Below are 18405 nucleotides of genomic sequence, written 5' to 3' on the forward strand. Positions count from 1 at the left end.
ATTTTTTATTGTAATCGGAACATAAATAATACATTATGTGTTTTTAGTAGAAATGATGGGCAATTTTATTTTCTAAATTATTAACATTTTAGTATATATATTCTATTATTTATATAATAACACATGATATACCATTCCACGCCGTATTATTGATGTCGGCATCATACTTTATGCGATGAACGAATAGCATTGGCATTATACTTTATGCGATAAATGAATCGCCTATATATTTAGTTTAATTATTTAATCAGTCTCAGTCCACCTGTTAGCTTCATGTGCTACGTGAAGGCTCCAACACTACAATCTGAACGCAAATCCATCGTCGACAGTACTCGTTAGCATCTCCGACTATTACTCAATCTGCATTTCCTTCTCTCACCAGACCGTTAATAATGGCGGCAAATGGTAGATTCTCACCATTTCGTTTAAATTCTAATAAAATCTCCAATTTCTGTCATTTTTTTTTCATATAAAATTAATTTGCAATCTGTTTTGCATAATTTCTGGTGGTGGGTCGTAGATTCGCTTGCTCAGTTCCTCTCCTCCGCCGTTGATGCAGCCAAGAAAGCCGGCCAGGTTAGTCCCCTCCGCTCCTTTAACTAATTTTTGTTTTTATCTAATTTTTACTCAGCAGTAATTGAAACAAAGTGTGCAATCTGTGTGCTATATGATTTCATTGCAGATAATTCGAAAAGGGTTCTACGAGACCAAGCATGTGGAGTACAAAGGCCAGGTCTTTTGATTTGTTTTTCTTGTTTTTTATTAATTGTTAAATCAAATGGGTGTTTGGCAATTGGATCTTAGAAGTATAATTGCTGATTCAATGTTAGTATAATTTTTTTTAAGAGAATGATTTAAAATTTGATTACTTGACAAGCATCGAAGGCATGTTAGTGAAAGAATTTCGAATATCTTTTCGCCTGTGGCAGCTGCAGTTAGAATTCGAATGGAGAAATTTATATTATATGGTTTGAGATAGCTCAGAACATTATTTTTCTGTTAATCTTCCAATTCTGCTGGGGAGTGCAGGTGGATCTGGTCACGGAAACTGATAAGGCATGCGAAGATCTCATATTTAATCATCTCAAGCAACTTTACCCCACTCATAAGGTTTAACTCTTCATCCCCATGTATCAGCAAAGTTCCTCATTGTTGCTTAGAATATCATTGTATCTCCTAAGACCAGGTTTTTCTCTACATGCTCTGAATTATTTTAGTTGGCGTTACCTTTAGTTCATCGGGGAAGAGACTACTGCTGCTAATGGTGTAACGGAGCTGACTGATGACCCCACATGGCTAGTTGATCCTGTGGATGGAACCATTAACTTTGTACATGGGTAAAAGTCGCTCTTGTGTTGTAGATGATTGTTTATTTTCTCTGTGCTGATTGCTTCTCGTTGCTGTTATAGATTCCCCTTTGTCTGTGTGTCAATCGGCCTTACAATTGGAAAGATTCCTACTGTTGGTGTTGTTTACAATCCAATAATTGACGAGGTTAGGATTCTTATCTCCGCTAACGTTTAAACTCCAGTGGTTAACCATGACTCTTGTTCTAATAGATGTTAGAATTGTAAGTTTTACAGCGAATAGCTTCTGAGTTGAAATATGAAAACTTGCTCTCTAAGTAATACTAGCTGAATAAAGCGTGTTAACTTATACGTAGCTCTTTACTGGCATACGCGGAGGAGGTGCATTTCTCAATGGAAATCCTATAAAAGGTGATTATTCTGTTTTTAACCATGTACTTTATTGTTTCCAAGTGGTTACAGAATTTCCTATTTAATGCTTTAAAATGTTTGAATTAGTGCAGTATCATCTCAGACTGAACTTGTGAAGTCTCTCCTTGTCACTGAGGTATAGAGCTCTCTGATTGATGGATGGTAGTTTATTATTGTTATACATAAATGGGCTGATTTGTTGTTTTTCTACCCTATCCCTGTGTAAAATAAAGCACACCGCGAGCGTTTTACTTAAATGATGAGACTAGAAATTGGTAAGGATAAATGTGTAAACTTCTTAATCTTAAAAACCCTCATATGTTGTTGTACTGGAAGAGCAGGTTGGAGTAGAACGTGATAACGTAACAGTGGATGCAACCACAGGGACAATTAATCGCCTACTTTTTGAGGTAGAAACAGAACTTTCAAATGCTGTTCTTCAGTTGTGTTGGCATCCCAATTTTAAATGAATCCCTCTTTTGAGCAGGTGAGATCTATTCGCATTGGAGGCTCCTGTGCACTGGCCCTCTGTGGAATAGCATGTGGGAGGCTTGATCTATTTTACATGCACGGCTATGGGGGTCCTTGGTATGATCTTCTTTCTACCATGCTTGTCAATTTTAGTGGTAGCTGGTAAGTGATTGACGTTGGTTTTTCGTGTGCCTCAGGGATGTTGCAGGTGGTGCTGTAATTGTTACAGAAGCTGGAGGGTGTGTTTATGATCCGTAAGTAACTTTATCTTCAGCTTAAGATCATTCAAGAATTAATTTGAGTTGAAATATAAATAGTTCTCTTTGAAGCGTGCACTACTGACAGATCGATAACATCTATCTTTTTGTTAACAAAACTTGAAACTTGCATGTAACATCGTATCTATGCATTTTTACTTATGTCGAGACTTGGATGAAATTTTCTGCATCAGATCTGGTGAGGAGCTTGACATGACATCTCGAAGAGTAGCAGCATCAAACCCTCTGCTTAAGGAAGCATTTGTTGAGGTTTTGCGAGAATCCGAATGAGTCAGCTTCTTCACTCTATGAAATCTTTCAAGTTAAACCTCCTCTCCATGAAGCATAAAATTGGATTACTGATTTGATTACATGGGTGTTAAGTTAGTATCCTTTACACCATTGAAATCGTATTTAGGGCATGTGAAATGCCAAATTAATTGTCGAACATATTTTGATGATATATCGTTGGCAATGTTCGTATTTGCTGTATGTTCTTAGCTTCAGAAATAAATTAGATGTTTGGAGTATATGAAAGTGAAGTCATGATTGAGAATGCTTTAGCTCAAAAACAGAAAGTTGAATATAGAAACAGAAGCCGAAGGATATAATTTCCGTTTGTTTTTCTACTTCCGCACTCTTACCTTTGGTTTTTGTCCCTTGATTCTCCGATTGATTCAATCCAAGGGCTTAGAAAATAGAGACAAGTGCAGATGGTGAAAAGGATAGTGCGAAAATCATGTCCTAAAAATTAAATCAAAGTCGAAGGAGAAAACACAGGTATAAGTGTGTAAGTAACAAATATATTAAATCTCTCTCTGGTAGCATGTCTAACACAGAGTTCAGGCAGGGACTGCCCAAGACCTAATTTACCAAAGAATAACCTCTAATCCTGAACTCCCCCAGTACATATGTGTACACAAACACTCACGTCATCAATATACAAAAGGGTGCAACAACAACAAAAGTATTCAGAAGGGCCGCGTAAGAGGAGGAAGAAACTCGAAAGAGCCACCAACTACCTCTTAGAAACCATTCTGTGCGCTCTGCTTTTCGTCCCTCTGACCCCTAAGCACCATGGCCGTTGACACCGTTCGAAGCTTGCGTTTCCTTTTCAGACTTCTTCCTCTTCAATACAATATACCATGTGTAAGCTTCCAACAATGCAGCTTGGACACCTAAAGCAATGATCACGCCGATGTATGCTTTCTTCCACTTATCGTCAGGGTTCAAGATGTCGAATCCTTTGAAGATGTTGACGATGCTGAGGATGATAACAGTGTACCCGGTTGCGTGGTGGTATATGTTCCAGTAAAATCTGAACTTGTGATCCTTGTTGGGTCTCAGAAGCAAAGCAAACACCTGCATCGAGATTCAAATCTATCACTAAGTACATGCTAGGGCAAGGATCAAAGATACATTACACACATTGTTAGGGTTGAGATGAATGTTGAATTTACCTGAAGTGTTCCAAGAGCGAAGAGGGCGATCCCAAGGTTTCTGTGCGTGTTATACTTGATGCCGGCAGAATCGTCGCCGAGTTTAATACCGGTAGCCCATCCTGCGACGCCAACGGCGTATGCCGAGGTCTGGCAAGCGGCATGAAGGTAAAACCATGCAGGGTCCGCGGACTTGAAAACTTTCAAGTACCTTGCTACCATGGCACCAAAAGGCATCAAGATTCCCCAACTCACTGCATTCAGCACTCCGTGACGCTGTAATTTGTTTCAAAAATGACCAAAAACACTTAGGGGATTTGACTAATTCTGATGAAGTTAATGAGCAACTAGAAAGCAATTGAGAATTTCAAAGAGAGAATCATATTATATAATAAAAAGACCTTAAAGTCAAGACCTTGATTAAAACTCTAATTCCAAACATGTGACTACCAATTCGAAGAAATCTTAGCACAAGAGAGCAGATCCTCCTCAACTACTAAAATTAAAGATTAATTTATATTTTCGCAGACGCGTACGTAACCACATGCTCTAGAGCGGATTTCGCCACTTGAGTTCTAATATCTCGTCGGTAGTTTAAATTAATTTACAGTATAATATTTTTCAATAATTTATAGTGTGCTATCCGTCTATACCTTAAAGTCCCCTCATAATTCAATTTATAGTTATTTAAGCTATTTGTACGGGACGTTCTTTTTTTTTTTTTTTTTTTGTCCGGATTCAAATCTCCGGCAAATTTTTACCTAGGCCCTTGTATGCACACCATCCTCTTATTTTGTATTTATTCTCTTCTAATAAATGAATATCGTACTCTTTAAAAAAAATATAAACGTAATTAAAAACTATATATTTTCGTATAAAAAAAGATTAATTTATATTTCTGAGTATAGTAAAATTTACAAAAATGGAAACTGTAAAATTGTCGCTAATATTTTTGGTGTCAGTCTTTAAACGTTTTTCTTTTTTCTGTTGAAGAGGATATTCATGTCTTTAGCGAATGCTTTAGTATAACTATTTCGTTATTAAACATTTATCTTTAGAAAAAAAAAAATGTGAAAGAGAAAATGGGTCAATAAGGTCACTGGCTGTGAGGGTTAAATTATTTTATATTTAATTACTGTATTGCTTATGACTTTTATTTTGATTAAAATATCAAAAGTTTTAGTAAGAAAAGATTTGTGAATTTGTAGTTGGCCTTCTGACACAGTGATGATAAAGAGTGTTGTTCTTACATCACCGCAGCGTAAGTTCAAAGTCTATCGCTCTCTAATCAAACGCTTAATATAACAAGTCTATGGTTTGACAAAAAAAAAAATTGTGAGTTAATTGAAAACAACAAAAGATTTGTTCAAATTTGGTAATAAAAACCCAAAAATTAGTTTAAGAAACAAACTTCAGGACATGCAGTTTAAGGGTCAGAATTAAAGACAGAAAAATTGAGTCAATTCACTTACGTTTCTCTTTCTAGTGGTTGAGCTGCTACCACCGGTGGATGCTGTCTGGCCGGAAAGCAAATCCAAAGTCCCCTTGGCGTTAAGATTGGCGGCGACGGTGTCGTGAATGCCGGGAGAGCCGTTCGAAACGGGACCCACTTGCCAGACTTGAAGTATGGTGGTAGAATTGGTAGGAAGAGTCCAGGTTGCAAATATGATCATCTCATCGTTGTTCAGATACTCCGCCGTCAAATTCGTAACCTCGTACGTCAGGTTGCCCTCCGCCAAGTTGGTCGAGTAGCTCTGGATCGGCGACGTGTACACCCTCGGCGTCCCACTGGACTGCGGCCAAGCGACAAGAGCTTGGGCGCCGGGCATGGCGGCCGACGCTTTGCTGAGGTCCGGATTAATGGCCCACGCGACCCAGCTGGAGGCAGAGACGCCGGTGTGCCTGTAGGCCATCTGGAGCTTCCCCGTTGACTGTTCAAAGCTCCAATGGAGGAAGGAGCTGAGATGCGGCAGGATGGTGCAGGAGGTGAAGACCTTGTTGTTGTTGAATTTGTAGTTCCCGCAGGCTGTCGTTTGGGCGTAGGAAGATTGTGAGAACAGAGAGAGCAGAATGGAGAAGACCACCGCAAGCCTCAGCGTGGAAGCCATGGTTGTGAGAACTGAATAGTGCTTTTGAGGGGAAAATCTCAACTGGGTTTTATATATTTTGAGAAGGGGAATTCAGATATTGGAAAAGGTTGAGAGCTTGATAAGAAGATCGTACTTCTTTTTCCCTAAAAGACGGACAAGGGGCGTGAGAGGAAGTTGGGGGTGTTGAGAGGGAAATGGGGTGTAAATATAAGAGTTGGTGGTGGTGCGTGGAGACTTTTAGGGTTGTTGGGTAGTCTGTCGGGGAAAGTTCCATTTTTCAGAGTGGTTTGAAACTTCTTATTTTTTGTATTTGTTTTCTTTTTTTTTTTTTGAAAAATATACTTTCTTTTTGTTTCTCTTTTCGCACCTGCCTTCGCTTTCTTGCCCAACCTTCTTGTTCGATTTCATATTTCAACGTTTCAACAAGAAGAGGGACATGTGGATGTTTTTGGTGATTTCGATTGATCAAGGAATCACCGATGCAAGACAAGTCGGTCGGCAGTGAGAACAAAAGTCTCTCCCCAAATCCTCCAATACAATAACGTTTTCGATCTCAAAGTTTCTTTTCGAAACAATGTTTTGGAAACGTTTAATCTGTTTTGGAAACGTTTAATCTCACTAAAAAAGTTTTCTCTTTTTTTAATTTGGTCAATCTTAAAAAAAACCTTGAACTACACCAAAAATGAAAATTTGTATTAAGAACCATATATGAAAAGGAATTCAATATCCAACCAAAATCGTTGATAGTTTACTATATCAAGAATGAAAATTAATATAAGAACGATATATGAAAAGGAAATCAATATCGAAAATCAAAATCATTGATAATTTACTATTTTAAAAAAGAAAAGCAATATTAAGAATCATACATGAAAAGAAATCAATATCGAAAACCAAAATCGTCGATAATTTACTATATCAAGAAAAAAAAATCAATATTAAGAATCATATATGAAAAGGAAATCAATATCAAAAACCAAAATCGTTGATAATTTTCCATTAACTTTCTTTTAATTGAGCTGCAAGTAACTCAACAAAAAGTTTTGCTGAACTCTAATTAATCCCGTTATGTCATAAACTGATTAATTAATCCCGTTATGTCATAACCTGATTAATTAATCATGATATCACCATCAAAACAAAAGTTCATAATTCTTTTCCTAGGATTTTCATTTCACCGGTTTAGGATAGAAACTTAATAGTTAGAAGAGCCGGCTAATTAGAACAAGTGAGTATGTATTCAGTTTTAATAATCCAAATGAGAATTATGGTAAACACCAAAACGATAATAAATTTTATGTTGTACTAAAACATTGATGCGTGGTATCTCTAATATCACGTGTTAGAATAAATTTTACATCTATTAACCCATATTACAACATGTGAATTGGTTTTACAGAACCTAAACCTGACCATTAATTCCAACCTAATTACTCTAATTAGAGCAATTTCTTAGAGTGGTGCACTAAAGACTTTAGACTGACAAAGTCAAAGCGACGGGCAGGGTCGAAGTACCAGTCAAGCTGCAGTGTGTACGTGTTGAACGGGTGTAAAAAACCAGGTCCATTGAGCCGCTCAGGCATCGTACATTTGTGCTTCCTTGATGCTTCCTCCGACTCCGGCCTCGCACGAAACGATTCGTTGGCACTACTTCCACGGAGGCGTATTGAAAGAAACAAAGGGATCGGTTGGGGTTAGGTATGGTTGAGCAGGTAAACACAAAACCTCAACAACTGAAGCCTGGCCATGCCTGGTCAAATCAAACCAAACCAAAGCCACACGGCACCGTATCATTTTGACACAACGTCCCGTTGGGACCCACAACAGCTGGGCAGCGTCCCCCAAAAGCCGTTTCCCCGTTTCCAGGTGCTCCGCATTGCCGCGGTCTTTGACGTTCGTCGTCCTTGTACGTGTTCCCGGGAACATGGCGAAGGTGGTAACAAAACCCTAATTATACGTACTCTGGAGTTCGATGTGTTCCTAATTATTAAGTTATTAGGGGCTTTTTTTTTTTTTTTTTTTTTTAGTATAAACGATATATTTATAGTTATACAAAGAAAATGGAGAGTTCGGCTAAGCCACACAATAGACAACTTAATGTGGTATCGAATTCGTCATCCACAAAATTCGAACCTAAGACCATATTTACAAATGAAGAGAAATAGTATCAAACCGTAATACTGACTAGCATTAAATTATTAGGTTAACTTCAATAATTATATGATTAACAGAAAATGATAACATATTTAAGACGATCTTTGTAGAATTATTTGTAGTTATATGCAAATACATGTCTTGTATGTGTTCTTTATACAGGCAAGCTTAACTGATAATTTGTGAATACATAACACTTGCATAGCCCTAAGATTTTGGGGCTCGGTTCGAAGACTCAAACAGAGATCCTTCTGAGGTCTAAACTTTTAGTTAGTATATATTTTTTTATAATTATTTTATTGTGTGTAAATTAATACAATGGAAAAGAAATAAATAAAACTAACGTGGTGTGGTCTAGGTACCTCCATGCATTTACCATGTTTTTTAGGTTCAAAACACCTTGTATTTTTTTTAGAACAAACGATATTATCTATACTAAAGGGGAGGGAGTGAGCTTAGCCTCACAAAGTGTTTGCAATAATGTGGTTCAAATTCGCTTTTGGCAAGAATTGAACCTAAAACCTCTCACTTACAAGTGAAGAAAAATACTACTAAACCATAGTACTAAGTGACCTAAACGTCTTGCTTTTAAATACAATTGTTTTTAAAGTAAACATAAAAGGATGTGCCCTAGGAGGTACTCGAACCTAGTTGGAATTACAAAGATAAAAAGCGCAAAAACACTTACGCTAAGAACTTAATTTGATGAATTGATGCTCCTTTAGACATATACTTTATATATACGTAAAATAATATAAAAATAAAAGAAAATTTAACAAAAAGTCTTAAAAAACTTTAGTTTTAATGAAAAATAACAAATAAAGGTGTAGTGAATAGTATTATGAAAAAGGTAAAAAAGTGTTTTTCGATAAAAATGAACAGTACTGGAAGTGTTTTATTAAAACTCCTTATAATAAATTGGGAGCCTTCCGAATTAGGAGCTTTGTGCGGTGGCACAACCTCAGAGACGACTCACTTGCGTATAGCGTATAGCATATCCGTGTTGCATGTTGATGTCAAGTATTGTTATTTTGCGTTATCATAATATTGATGCCAATTATTTGAAATTACATGTAACAATGGTTAATTATCTCAAAATAATAGTGATGAACACCGATTAAGATTTATGGTAAGGGAATAGGAAACTGCGTGTGAACAGAGAAGCCGAGGTTCGAAGTGCTTTTAGAGTCTGTAGACTTGTATAAGTCAATGGCCACTGTTGTTGATCAAAATATCTTGTTTGTTATTATTTAGCTGACGTATATACATACATATGCCTGAAGTGATGGTTTATAATAATATAAACACACACAGAGGATCAGGAACAGGTATAGTCAACGCATGCATTCACAATTAACGGTGAGTTTCAGCTGAAGCAATCGGCAAGACTTGACAATGCGTCGGTGTATATATTCCGAAGACAATCATATTTGTACAGATGGAGTGAGATTTAAAAAAGAAAGGGGGAAATGGAGTTTCTTCTAATATGTACGGAAATATTGAATTGAATATATGACGATATGAGACTAGTATCCTGTGTAATGAAGTCAAAAATGAACATATTCTGTTTATGGACTTTGTACATAGCGATAGCGTGTCTCTCTTGCTTTCCTTTTTATTTTGAATTTGTAATTTTCTAGTATCTTCTCTTGTGTAGTTATGAGTCTGCTGCACGATGCGATGACTTTTTCCATCCAGCTAACCGATTCCAGATTGTACACAGTAAAATCCACCTGCGTACGGGTAAAAATAAATATTAATTTTAGCCGCCATTCATGCAGTAGAGAATTTCACAAAGTAGGAACCCTAAATATTAAAAACTTGCGTCTTAAGAAGACGGCAAGGAAAAATAGAAGAGATGTTTCGTCGAAGGTGGAAGTGATTTTCACAATCCTTAATGAAAGTATAGCAAGTTATACACTCTTAGTTCTTACAGTATTCAAAATGAGATTAGCACTAGGCTCAAATGAATCATAAAGAATTAGCCCAAATATTGTGTTTAATTGTGATTTTATTTTGAGCTCCATGATAGATAGAGGAATAAAAAACAAAATAGAAGGAAGGAATAGTTGTTTCTATAAAGGGGAGATCGACATGACATGAGCTAGCTGGGAGTGGAGTCGGCTCGGAAACAAAACTAAAACTCACCTATAGTATTCACTTTCCTGAACTAATTATAGGGATGAAGACCAAAAAAACAAACGGAGAAAGTATGTTCCTTTTGATCGTAACATAAAATAACAATAACGACAAGATCCTTCAAAGAAAATGATTCGTTTCATCGATCAATAGATTCGATAAACACTACTGTAGATAATCTGGGCACCTATGTTCAGTCGCATGTAGGTAATACCAAGGTTGAAAGCCTGTTGCTTCCTTTCTCGATATTTTCTATGTTTTATGAAGATCCGTATCACGCTGGACATATTCAAAAGTAGGTATGTACCCTGGTCTAGTCTGGTGTGTGTTCTAATTTCCAATTACCAAATACAGAGCATGGAATCGAATTACAAAAACGACACAATTTCATACTATATAAAATGCATGCCCAAACAAAATAAATGTTTTTCCGTTAGGATCCATTCCTTGGCAGCGTCAGCTGTCATTTTTTATTGGCTATTAATTAAATAGGAAGGTGGTTTTCAAAGCTTTGTTGAACTTTAACCATAGCTTAACGTGCAACATGTACCAAGTTCTTTACCGGCGGGGCCGTCCCTCCTCTCTAATTTATAACTTTAGTCGTATACCGTACTCAGTATTTGATGTTGCTTTTGTATCAAAATTTATATACAACAAGATGTAATACTTATATTGGAAAATGTTTTCCGCACTCATTTCCTCTTTATTCATGTTCTATTCATTTTTGTTTCTTGATTATCTTTTGATTTCTTCAATATAACGGCTAAATGTAAAATAAAAGTATGGAGGTAGAAAAAAATGATGGGTGAATTATATACGTGTAAAATAAGAATATTAATTGTTGAGTCTGCGCAAGATCGAGGAGTTTTCACAACATTATTTCTTTAGTCTTACTCGCTTTAGATTGTGAACTCGCTGAGGGACTACTCAACTAATCTCTCTCTAGTTGGTCAGATTATTGAGGACATCAAAGCGCTGCTTCCTACAATCATTGAGACTTGTTTTTACCCATTCTCGTTGCCAAGCTAATGAAATTGCGTACAGACTTGCTCGATACAGTCTTACAGTTAATCATGATTGTATTTAGATTGAATCCCCTCCGGATTTAATTCTAGATTTTCTCATTGAGGATGCTCCTCTGCCATAATTGGCCTTTGTAATGATCTTTTGCTCATGACGATGAATCAACTATCATTTCATTAAACCACTTAGTACTACGGTCAGGTGATGTTCCTCTTCACTTAAAAGTGAGAGATCTTAGGTTCCAATCTCGTGGATGATGAATTCGGTACTAAAAAAAAACTATCGTTTCATTAAAAAAAAAAAAAAGAATATAAGTGGAAACTTACCCATTTTAGTAAATTATATTTTATAGAAGAATTATGAAAAGAAACAATGACGATATTAGTGATGCATGCATAATCTTAGCCATCAATCTTTTTTCCTTGGTGGAGTAGGTGAGATTAAAGACTAGTTAACAGACGATATTATCTTAGCTAAGCTGAGATTAACAGCTTTCTTGTATAATAGAGCTATGACGTATTCAATGAGGAGGATGACTTGAGCCGTTGAGCGTATAGGTGAGCAGTCTTAATTTCAACCAAAAACCACAGAGCTTCGTGAGTTTTCTTACGAAGATTACTCTTTCCATATGTAATAATTAAGTACTCAGCAACCTATTAGTAATGTCCATATATACTTGGAAATCCCTCGAACCAGAGTAGTTTAACACTTTGGCTTAGGATGTTAATGTTTTTATTCGAATTTAATAATATTTGCATTTCGACAAAAAAAAAATTAAAATAAAATAATCCATCCAACTAAAAGCTGATTCTCCTCACCTATTGTTTCTAGAGTTCAAATCTTCTGCACTTTGTTTGTATGTAGTCTTCCTAGGCCTCTATGATGACACGATCATAAACTTAATCGATATTAATTATATTATCATAAACTTAATATGTATCAATTAATACTAGAAACTAATGTAACATACAAAATGATGCAGAATGTTTCAACTTCTGTTTCTATTCTTTCTCAATTATTTAGTTGAAGCCGTCAACGCTTCGGTAAGAATGGCATTCCCATTGGTCTGACTTTTATTTGGAAGCCTATAAAGCCACCATCTCGTCAAAATATGGAAGCTGTACACCGTACTCCACATATCACGTGAAAATTAAGGTTTCGGAATATGAAATTAGGGTTTTTTTGATGTAGAAGCGCTTCTTGGTCATAAGGCTTTTTTGGAGAAGAACCATACATGTTTTTCTTCATATAGCACTTCCAAGTTTGTTTTAAAAAAAAAAACCAATTGGATTTAAAAAAAATATATAAGATTGTTTTGAAATAGTTGAAAGCGATTTTTGACAACGTAAAACGCATTTGACATAAAAATAAGAAATTGCTACTAGTTCATAAAAACACTTATGAAAAGTGCTACTAGTCCACAAAACGCTTTAGATTGCATTTGGCATAAAAATATGAAAGTGCTACTAGTTCATAAATTGCTTCTTCACGAAGCTTCAACGTGTTTGTACTAACAACCCTTAAAGCAAAAATGCTTGAACACAAATATTTCCTACAAAACAATACGCAAAATCACTTCGAATAGTTTCAGCTCATTCAAAAAAACAAAAGAGAGAGACGCAAGACCCATTGTGTGCTGCCCTAGGGTTACGCAATACAACGCATTGTCTTCAGCTTGGGCTTGATCGAGATAGAATACGTCATGATGGGCCAAATTGCAGGCCCACGAAATTATAACCCAGTTCATAGATAGGCCCCAGCTAGACCTCTCCCGAGTGCACCCAGTTGGGCCCATATAAACTCAGAATTCAAAGTTAGCAAGGAACTGTCCAGATCTATTCTGTAAAACCCAAAAGGTCATTTGATTAGACAAGGTGGACCATTTGCCAGCAGTGAGAATCATTATGGCTTCTGTCGAAAGTGATTACCATGCATCCACTTTTCAAGAAACCTAATAAACACGATTTCAATTTGCAACATCCCACACAAACAAATTATCAAACCAAAAAGAAAGTAATTTCCACACATAATTTCTTTCTTAATTTACACACTGATATATTTTTTCCGATTTAATTAAATAAGTCAAATAAAATTAATAGATGAAAAAAAAAATGTGTGTAAGAAATTAAAAATTACTTAGAAGAACAAAATAAAAAAAGGACGTGGATTTTCATGTTTCATGTTTAGGACTGTTTGTTTTTGGCGAATAAGGATCAAGATCCTCTCCTGAACTAAGGATCAGGATCCGATGAATAAAGAAGAAATGTGTTCTTTGGGATTTGCGCATGCGAGGCCAAAAAGTTAGGTACCAAGTACCAACCAGAAGAGGAGAGAAGAGGAGGGGAGTCGTAGATTCCAAGAACCATGCATAATGCATTTGAAATTTGAAGACTTGAGCCTCCTATTAATCTATTAAGTTGTAGCTTTCGGACGGGTCAGCCATCCCCATCTGCATGCCCATGGGCCACATCTGTGCCCAGCGGTTCTACGAGCGGCTTTTCTTGTACGGAGGAGAAAAAATTTTCTTGCACCCGAGATGCAATCAAAGAATTTCATGTTAATCACAAATTAACACGTGAAATAAATTATAACACATAACATTGACAGTGTAAGTTTCTCTTATGACCTAAAAGCCAGACATCGTTATCTCCTATCGCATCCCAATACAGCCCTAAAATACATATTTTGAAAGCAAGAAAGGGACTTTGGTCACGGCCGTAGTCACTGTACCCTCTAAGTTTAATTAACTAGCTATATGCATGGCAGCATGGCATATTATGAATTTATGATGAAAGACAAACGTACGTGATTACTTATCCTTCAGTTTCCTTCAAGTTTCAGCTTTGCCATTCTCAGGAAATGACCAAAACCTATTTACCACGATGATTCGCTTCGCAAGTTATGTCAAGAATTGGCATGCAGTATGCACTACTACTAAACAGTTCCATTTCCAAAAGCACTCTTAATTTTAAACGTATCAAAAACAGGTTGGTGGCTACGTTCGATTAACACCAGCAGTAAGCTTATCAAATACTACTATTGTGTAAAAAAGGAGGAAGACTTCTGACTACTTTATTTATGACACTTCTTATAAAAATACAAAATTCTTTGTATTTTACTTTTACTTGACGATTCTAATTAATGTGAGAGTTACCCTAGTATGACATTTTTACTGAAAATTTACTTGGTAAAAAGGGGTTGGGGCTGGTAGCCTAGACTCTCTAGTCACTAGAATATTTAAACTATGTTTGGATGGGAGACTTTCAAATCTTCATGAGTCGTTGAGGCCAATTTAGTAAAAACAAAAAAAAACAAACAACAAAATGTGATAAGACGACTAGAAATGCAAATCCAGTGCTTGCAAGTAGTCATTTGTAAATGAGTCTCCCATGCTTTTATAATGATCATAAGTTGCTTTTTTAATCCTCCGTATCTGACATTTTATAATTTTTTTCTTACTAACTCGGTCTCAATTCTATACAACTTAGAAAGTCCATCACACAAGTGTGTGTGTGTGTATATATATATATATATATAGGAAAACCTTTAAGGGAAGGGATCTTCATTTTTTTTTTTTTTATAAAAATGGAGATTACTTGTAGAGTCTACACCACATCAAACTTTAACGATTTGAACCGTATATTTTTCAAGTTGCATCTCATAGATTATCCTTGTAAAGTATTAGCCAAATTGAAAATGTTTAAGACATCTAATTGAGTTCAAATAAATTAACGAATACTTTATTATATAAGAAACAATAAAATTTTATCTTGATAATTAAATAGGCAAATGATTTCAAATTGAATTGAATTTTTGTAAGGATGACTTATGAAACGAAACTTACAAAATAGATGATTCGGATCGTTAAAATTTGAAATGAAGTGGGTTCCACACTTAATCTTATTTTTTGAAAAAAAGGGAATTCTTTTGCATAAAGGACCTGTGTGTGTGTGTAGCCATACAGTTCATCACAGAAATACAGCCATACAGTTTTACAGATTCAGGTAATCTTCAAAAGACACGAATGAAAGATTTGAAGTAGGGAGTGAGAGGACTCATGGGCCATGCATGTCATTAAAGATCAACAAAAGTTACAACTTCATCGATTAGTTTGGCAAAGGAAAGCATATTTGCGGATTCCAGGCGCGTGCTGTAAAAAGTGAATATATACAAAGAGTAATGCTAGTAATACTAAATATGTAAATAAAATTTAAAACAAAATGATATGTCGCTAATAAGAATAAGCATATTAATCAATGCTTAAATAATATCTAATCATTAATTTACATGTTATTTAGTTTACAAAATTTTATATACAAATTTTATCTCTCTAGCATTACCTATGTATCATCACATGCCGTTAAAAACTTAAATATCACCGACTTCAAGTAATGTTTTCATTCGATAACATCAATCAAACACGTGTATTAATAGTAGTTAAGCTTTCAATTCTTTAAATATTCAAACGTTAATATTTTACATCAAACACAGTTGGTTCATATATATACATGCATTATTAGTATTCACTAAAGATCGATCGTATTCAAAACGTCTTCGTCTATATGTACACGCACTACACACATAATCTAGCCTCTTAATCGATTTGCATTTATGTTGAAGGGGAAATTAAGTATGCATACATACATACATACATACATACATATATGAGGAAAATTAATATATTTTTTTGCCTTTCAAATCTGTTGTGCTGTTTTGAGATAATTTAGATATAAAACAGCTCGAAAACTCACCGACTCGACATGCATATAAACAGATTTACATATGTGTGTATATACATGATCTGGCTCTAACTAGTACGCAAAGGTCTTGTTTGGTAGAGAGTATTGGCTTGAATATGACTATTATATATTAAAAGCATTTTGAAGGAATAAATCGATGACAATTTTTATATGCTGTCTAAGTTGAAGGTCATTCATGAAGAAAAAAAATATCCATACTAATTCCCACGAAAAAGGTATAGGACTAAAACATACAACTCTTATTCATAAACCTTCAATTTGAACAAAATAAAAAAAATTATCTATTTCTTTCTTCAACATGCCTTTAATATAGTAAACAGTTCTACCAAACCGGCCAATTCTATCTAACAAACCAGGCCAAACAGTACGGAAACACAAATCCATAGTTTCGCATGCATGTAAACAAACTTGTCAGTTTCAAATGGATGAGGATGAAGCCTAGTTAACAACCACACACAGTTTCTTCATCAGGGTTGACAATTTTTCATTTTAATTAAATTATAATTTTTTTTTATAAGATGAATATAGCGAAGGTTAGGGCACACACCAATGCACATTGCTTTTGAAATAAGACACCAAACCAATCAGCCATACAACAAGTCACAGCCAGCTAGCTAGAGTTTTCAGTTCTATATATACCATCAAAATCTATAAAAACCCGAGAGTTATCTTCGAAGCCCAAATTTGTACATATAAAACCTAACCCCACAAATTAAGGGCATCTTCAATGAAAAAAAATACAAATTTGAGATACAAAAATTATTATTACATCTCATCCTATAATGTGAGGGATTTAAATTTGAGGTTGCATTTAAATTTAAGTCTTTTATATATCAATTAATTTTGCGTTGGCGAATTAAAAAACTTTAAAGTTACATGAAGTTATCTTTTGCTAATTAAATTAATTTCAGGATGAAATCTCATCAATTATTTACGTGTTAGAGTTAAACAATATCCTACATGTGGGGTTCATGAGACTCTAAACATTAAGAATTAAGGAACCTTATGATCCTTATGATAGTTTATAAGAAAGTGATCCTCTTATGTAATGAAATAATTTTAGAATGAAACCTCGACTACCTTCATTATGAACATCCTCATTAATTTTTTATTCCACGTACTTCGGGCTAGCTCTTTTGAGGAGTTTTCCGAATGCACCATGATATCGTGATCGCATCGTCATGTTCTATACTATACAGAGTTGTAGTAAAACCTTGTAAGTCTTTAACACATGTTTGGGACACTAAAAGTGTTTCCATAATCATGATTAGAGTTATTATGTCAATCGGCCTGGCTTGCAACTCATGGTGATCCACAAACATCAAAACTCATTCGCGAAAAAGCGCACAAATTTGTTGCAAGTCAACGCAGCCATCATGATAACCTCTCGTCTTAAAAACCTAATAAGTAATTTCATTTAACTTAATTATAGTTTTGTATAAGGGTAATATTAGATAATCCATCTATTTAAATTATATTAATAATTAAATTATGATTACTTAAATATTGATTAACGTAATTACATTTTAGTAACACTCATATAAATTGCAAGTTTGATCTAACTAGCATTGCTCTTCTGTATAATCGTGTGTTCCAAGTAAAATTAATTTCCAAGTTCCAACATTTACGATATCATTGAAAATTACTAGAAGTTCGTAGTCAAATACGCGTTATCATAAAAGATACTGTCTGTGCTGAAGTGAGTTCATCAACTAACTGAAAATCATGAATCAATACTTTTGACTTGATAAACCTAGGACGGATAGTCATCAAAATATAATTTTTGTCAATGTGTCATATTACATGGTCCTAAACAAGAACAATTAAATATAGCAGGCAGACTATTAGAACCTACTTAATTAAAATTTTTGTAACGTGGCATGATCTGATTGATCTACGTCAATAAGTTTTGTACAAATAATCTCTGAAAATTGTGTCGTACAAGGACAAACACCATCTTTTGCAAATTTCAAAACTGCAGTTAGGGTGCTAAACAACTCAGCATGTTGGATTAACAATGAGCTTTATGGAAAATGATCCTTGCGGGATTCTTTTTCTGAGGATCTTAGAGATTTTGTGATTGTGATCGTTCATTGTACATCATGCAGTTAGAAATCATTTCAAAATTTAAAATTAAAATTAAATATAAATAGTACCTAACGATTTATGACCGCACTGATATATAATGAACAATCACGATCACTGATCTTCACGAAAAGGATCCGACGATGATCCTTTTCCTGAGCTTATAATGAATACTGAGGAAATAAACAATATCTATTACATGAGTTCCGCTTCTATGCTTGTAGTATTAAATGTTACGAGCAGTGAATGATTTGAATTTACAAAACTAT

At 35.1% G+C, this 18405-nt stretch overlaps 2 protein-coding genes across 2 annotated transcripts; one reads left to right on the top strand and one right to left on the bottom strand.

The window, feature by feature from the left end:
• Positions 1 to 243: 243 nt before the first annotated feature.
• LOC103943393 (inositol monophosphatase 1) lies at positions 244 to 2976 on the top strand. The gene is made up of 12 exons (XM_009353729.3): positions 244 to 405; positions 521 to 576; positions 683 to 733; positions 1030 to 1110; positions 1234 to 1337; positions 1410 to 1494; positions 1664 to 1718; positions 1811 to 1854; positions 2060 to 2128; positions 2206 to 2306; positions 2387 to 2443; positions 2641 to 2976. Exons 1-12 carry the CDS (start codon positions 393 to 395, stop codon positions 2735 to 2737), a joined length of 813 nt encoding a protein of 270 aa, XP_009352004.2. The 5' UTR covers positions 244 to 392; the 3' UTR covers positions 2738 to 2976.
• Positions 2977 to 3229: 253 nt separating this feature from the next.
• On the bottom strand, positions 3230 to 6056 carry LOC103943253 (cytochrome b561 and DOMON domain-containing protein At5g47530). Its single transcript, XM_009353614.2, has 3 exons — positions 5358 to 6056; positions 3907 to 4161; positions 3230 to 3808 (listed from the first exon to the last, which is right to left on the bottom strand). The coding sequence occupies exons 1-3, from the start codon at positions 5991 to 5993 to the stop codon at positions 3515 to 3517; spliced, it is 1185 nt and encodes a 394-aa protein (XP_009351889.1). The 5' UTR covers positions 5994 to 6056; the 3' UTR covers positions 3230 to 3514.
• Positions 6057 to 18405: the final 12349 nt, after the last annotated feature.

The sequence above is a fragment of a genome, unplaced genomic scaffold, assembly GCF_019419815.1.
Source record: "Pyrus x bretschneideri cultivar Hongxiangsu unplaced genomic scaffold, Pyrus_bretschneideri_v1 Contig19, whole genome shotgun sequence".
NCBI lineage: Eukaryota > Viridiplantae > Streptophyta > Magnoliopsida > Rosales > Rosaceae > Pyrus > Pyrus x bretschneideri.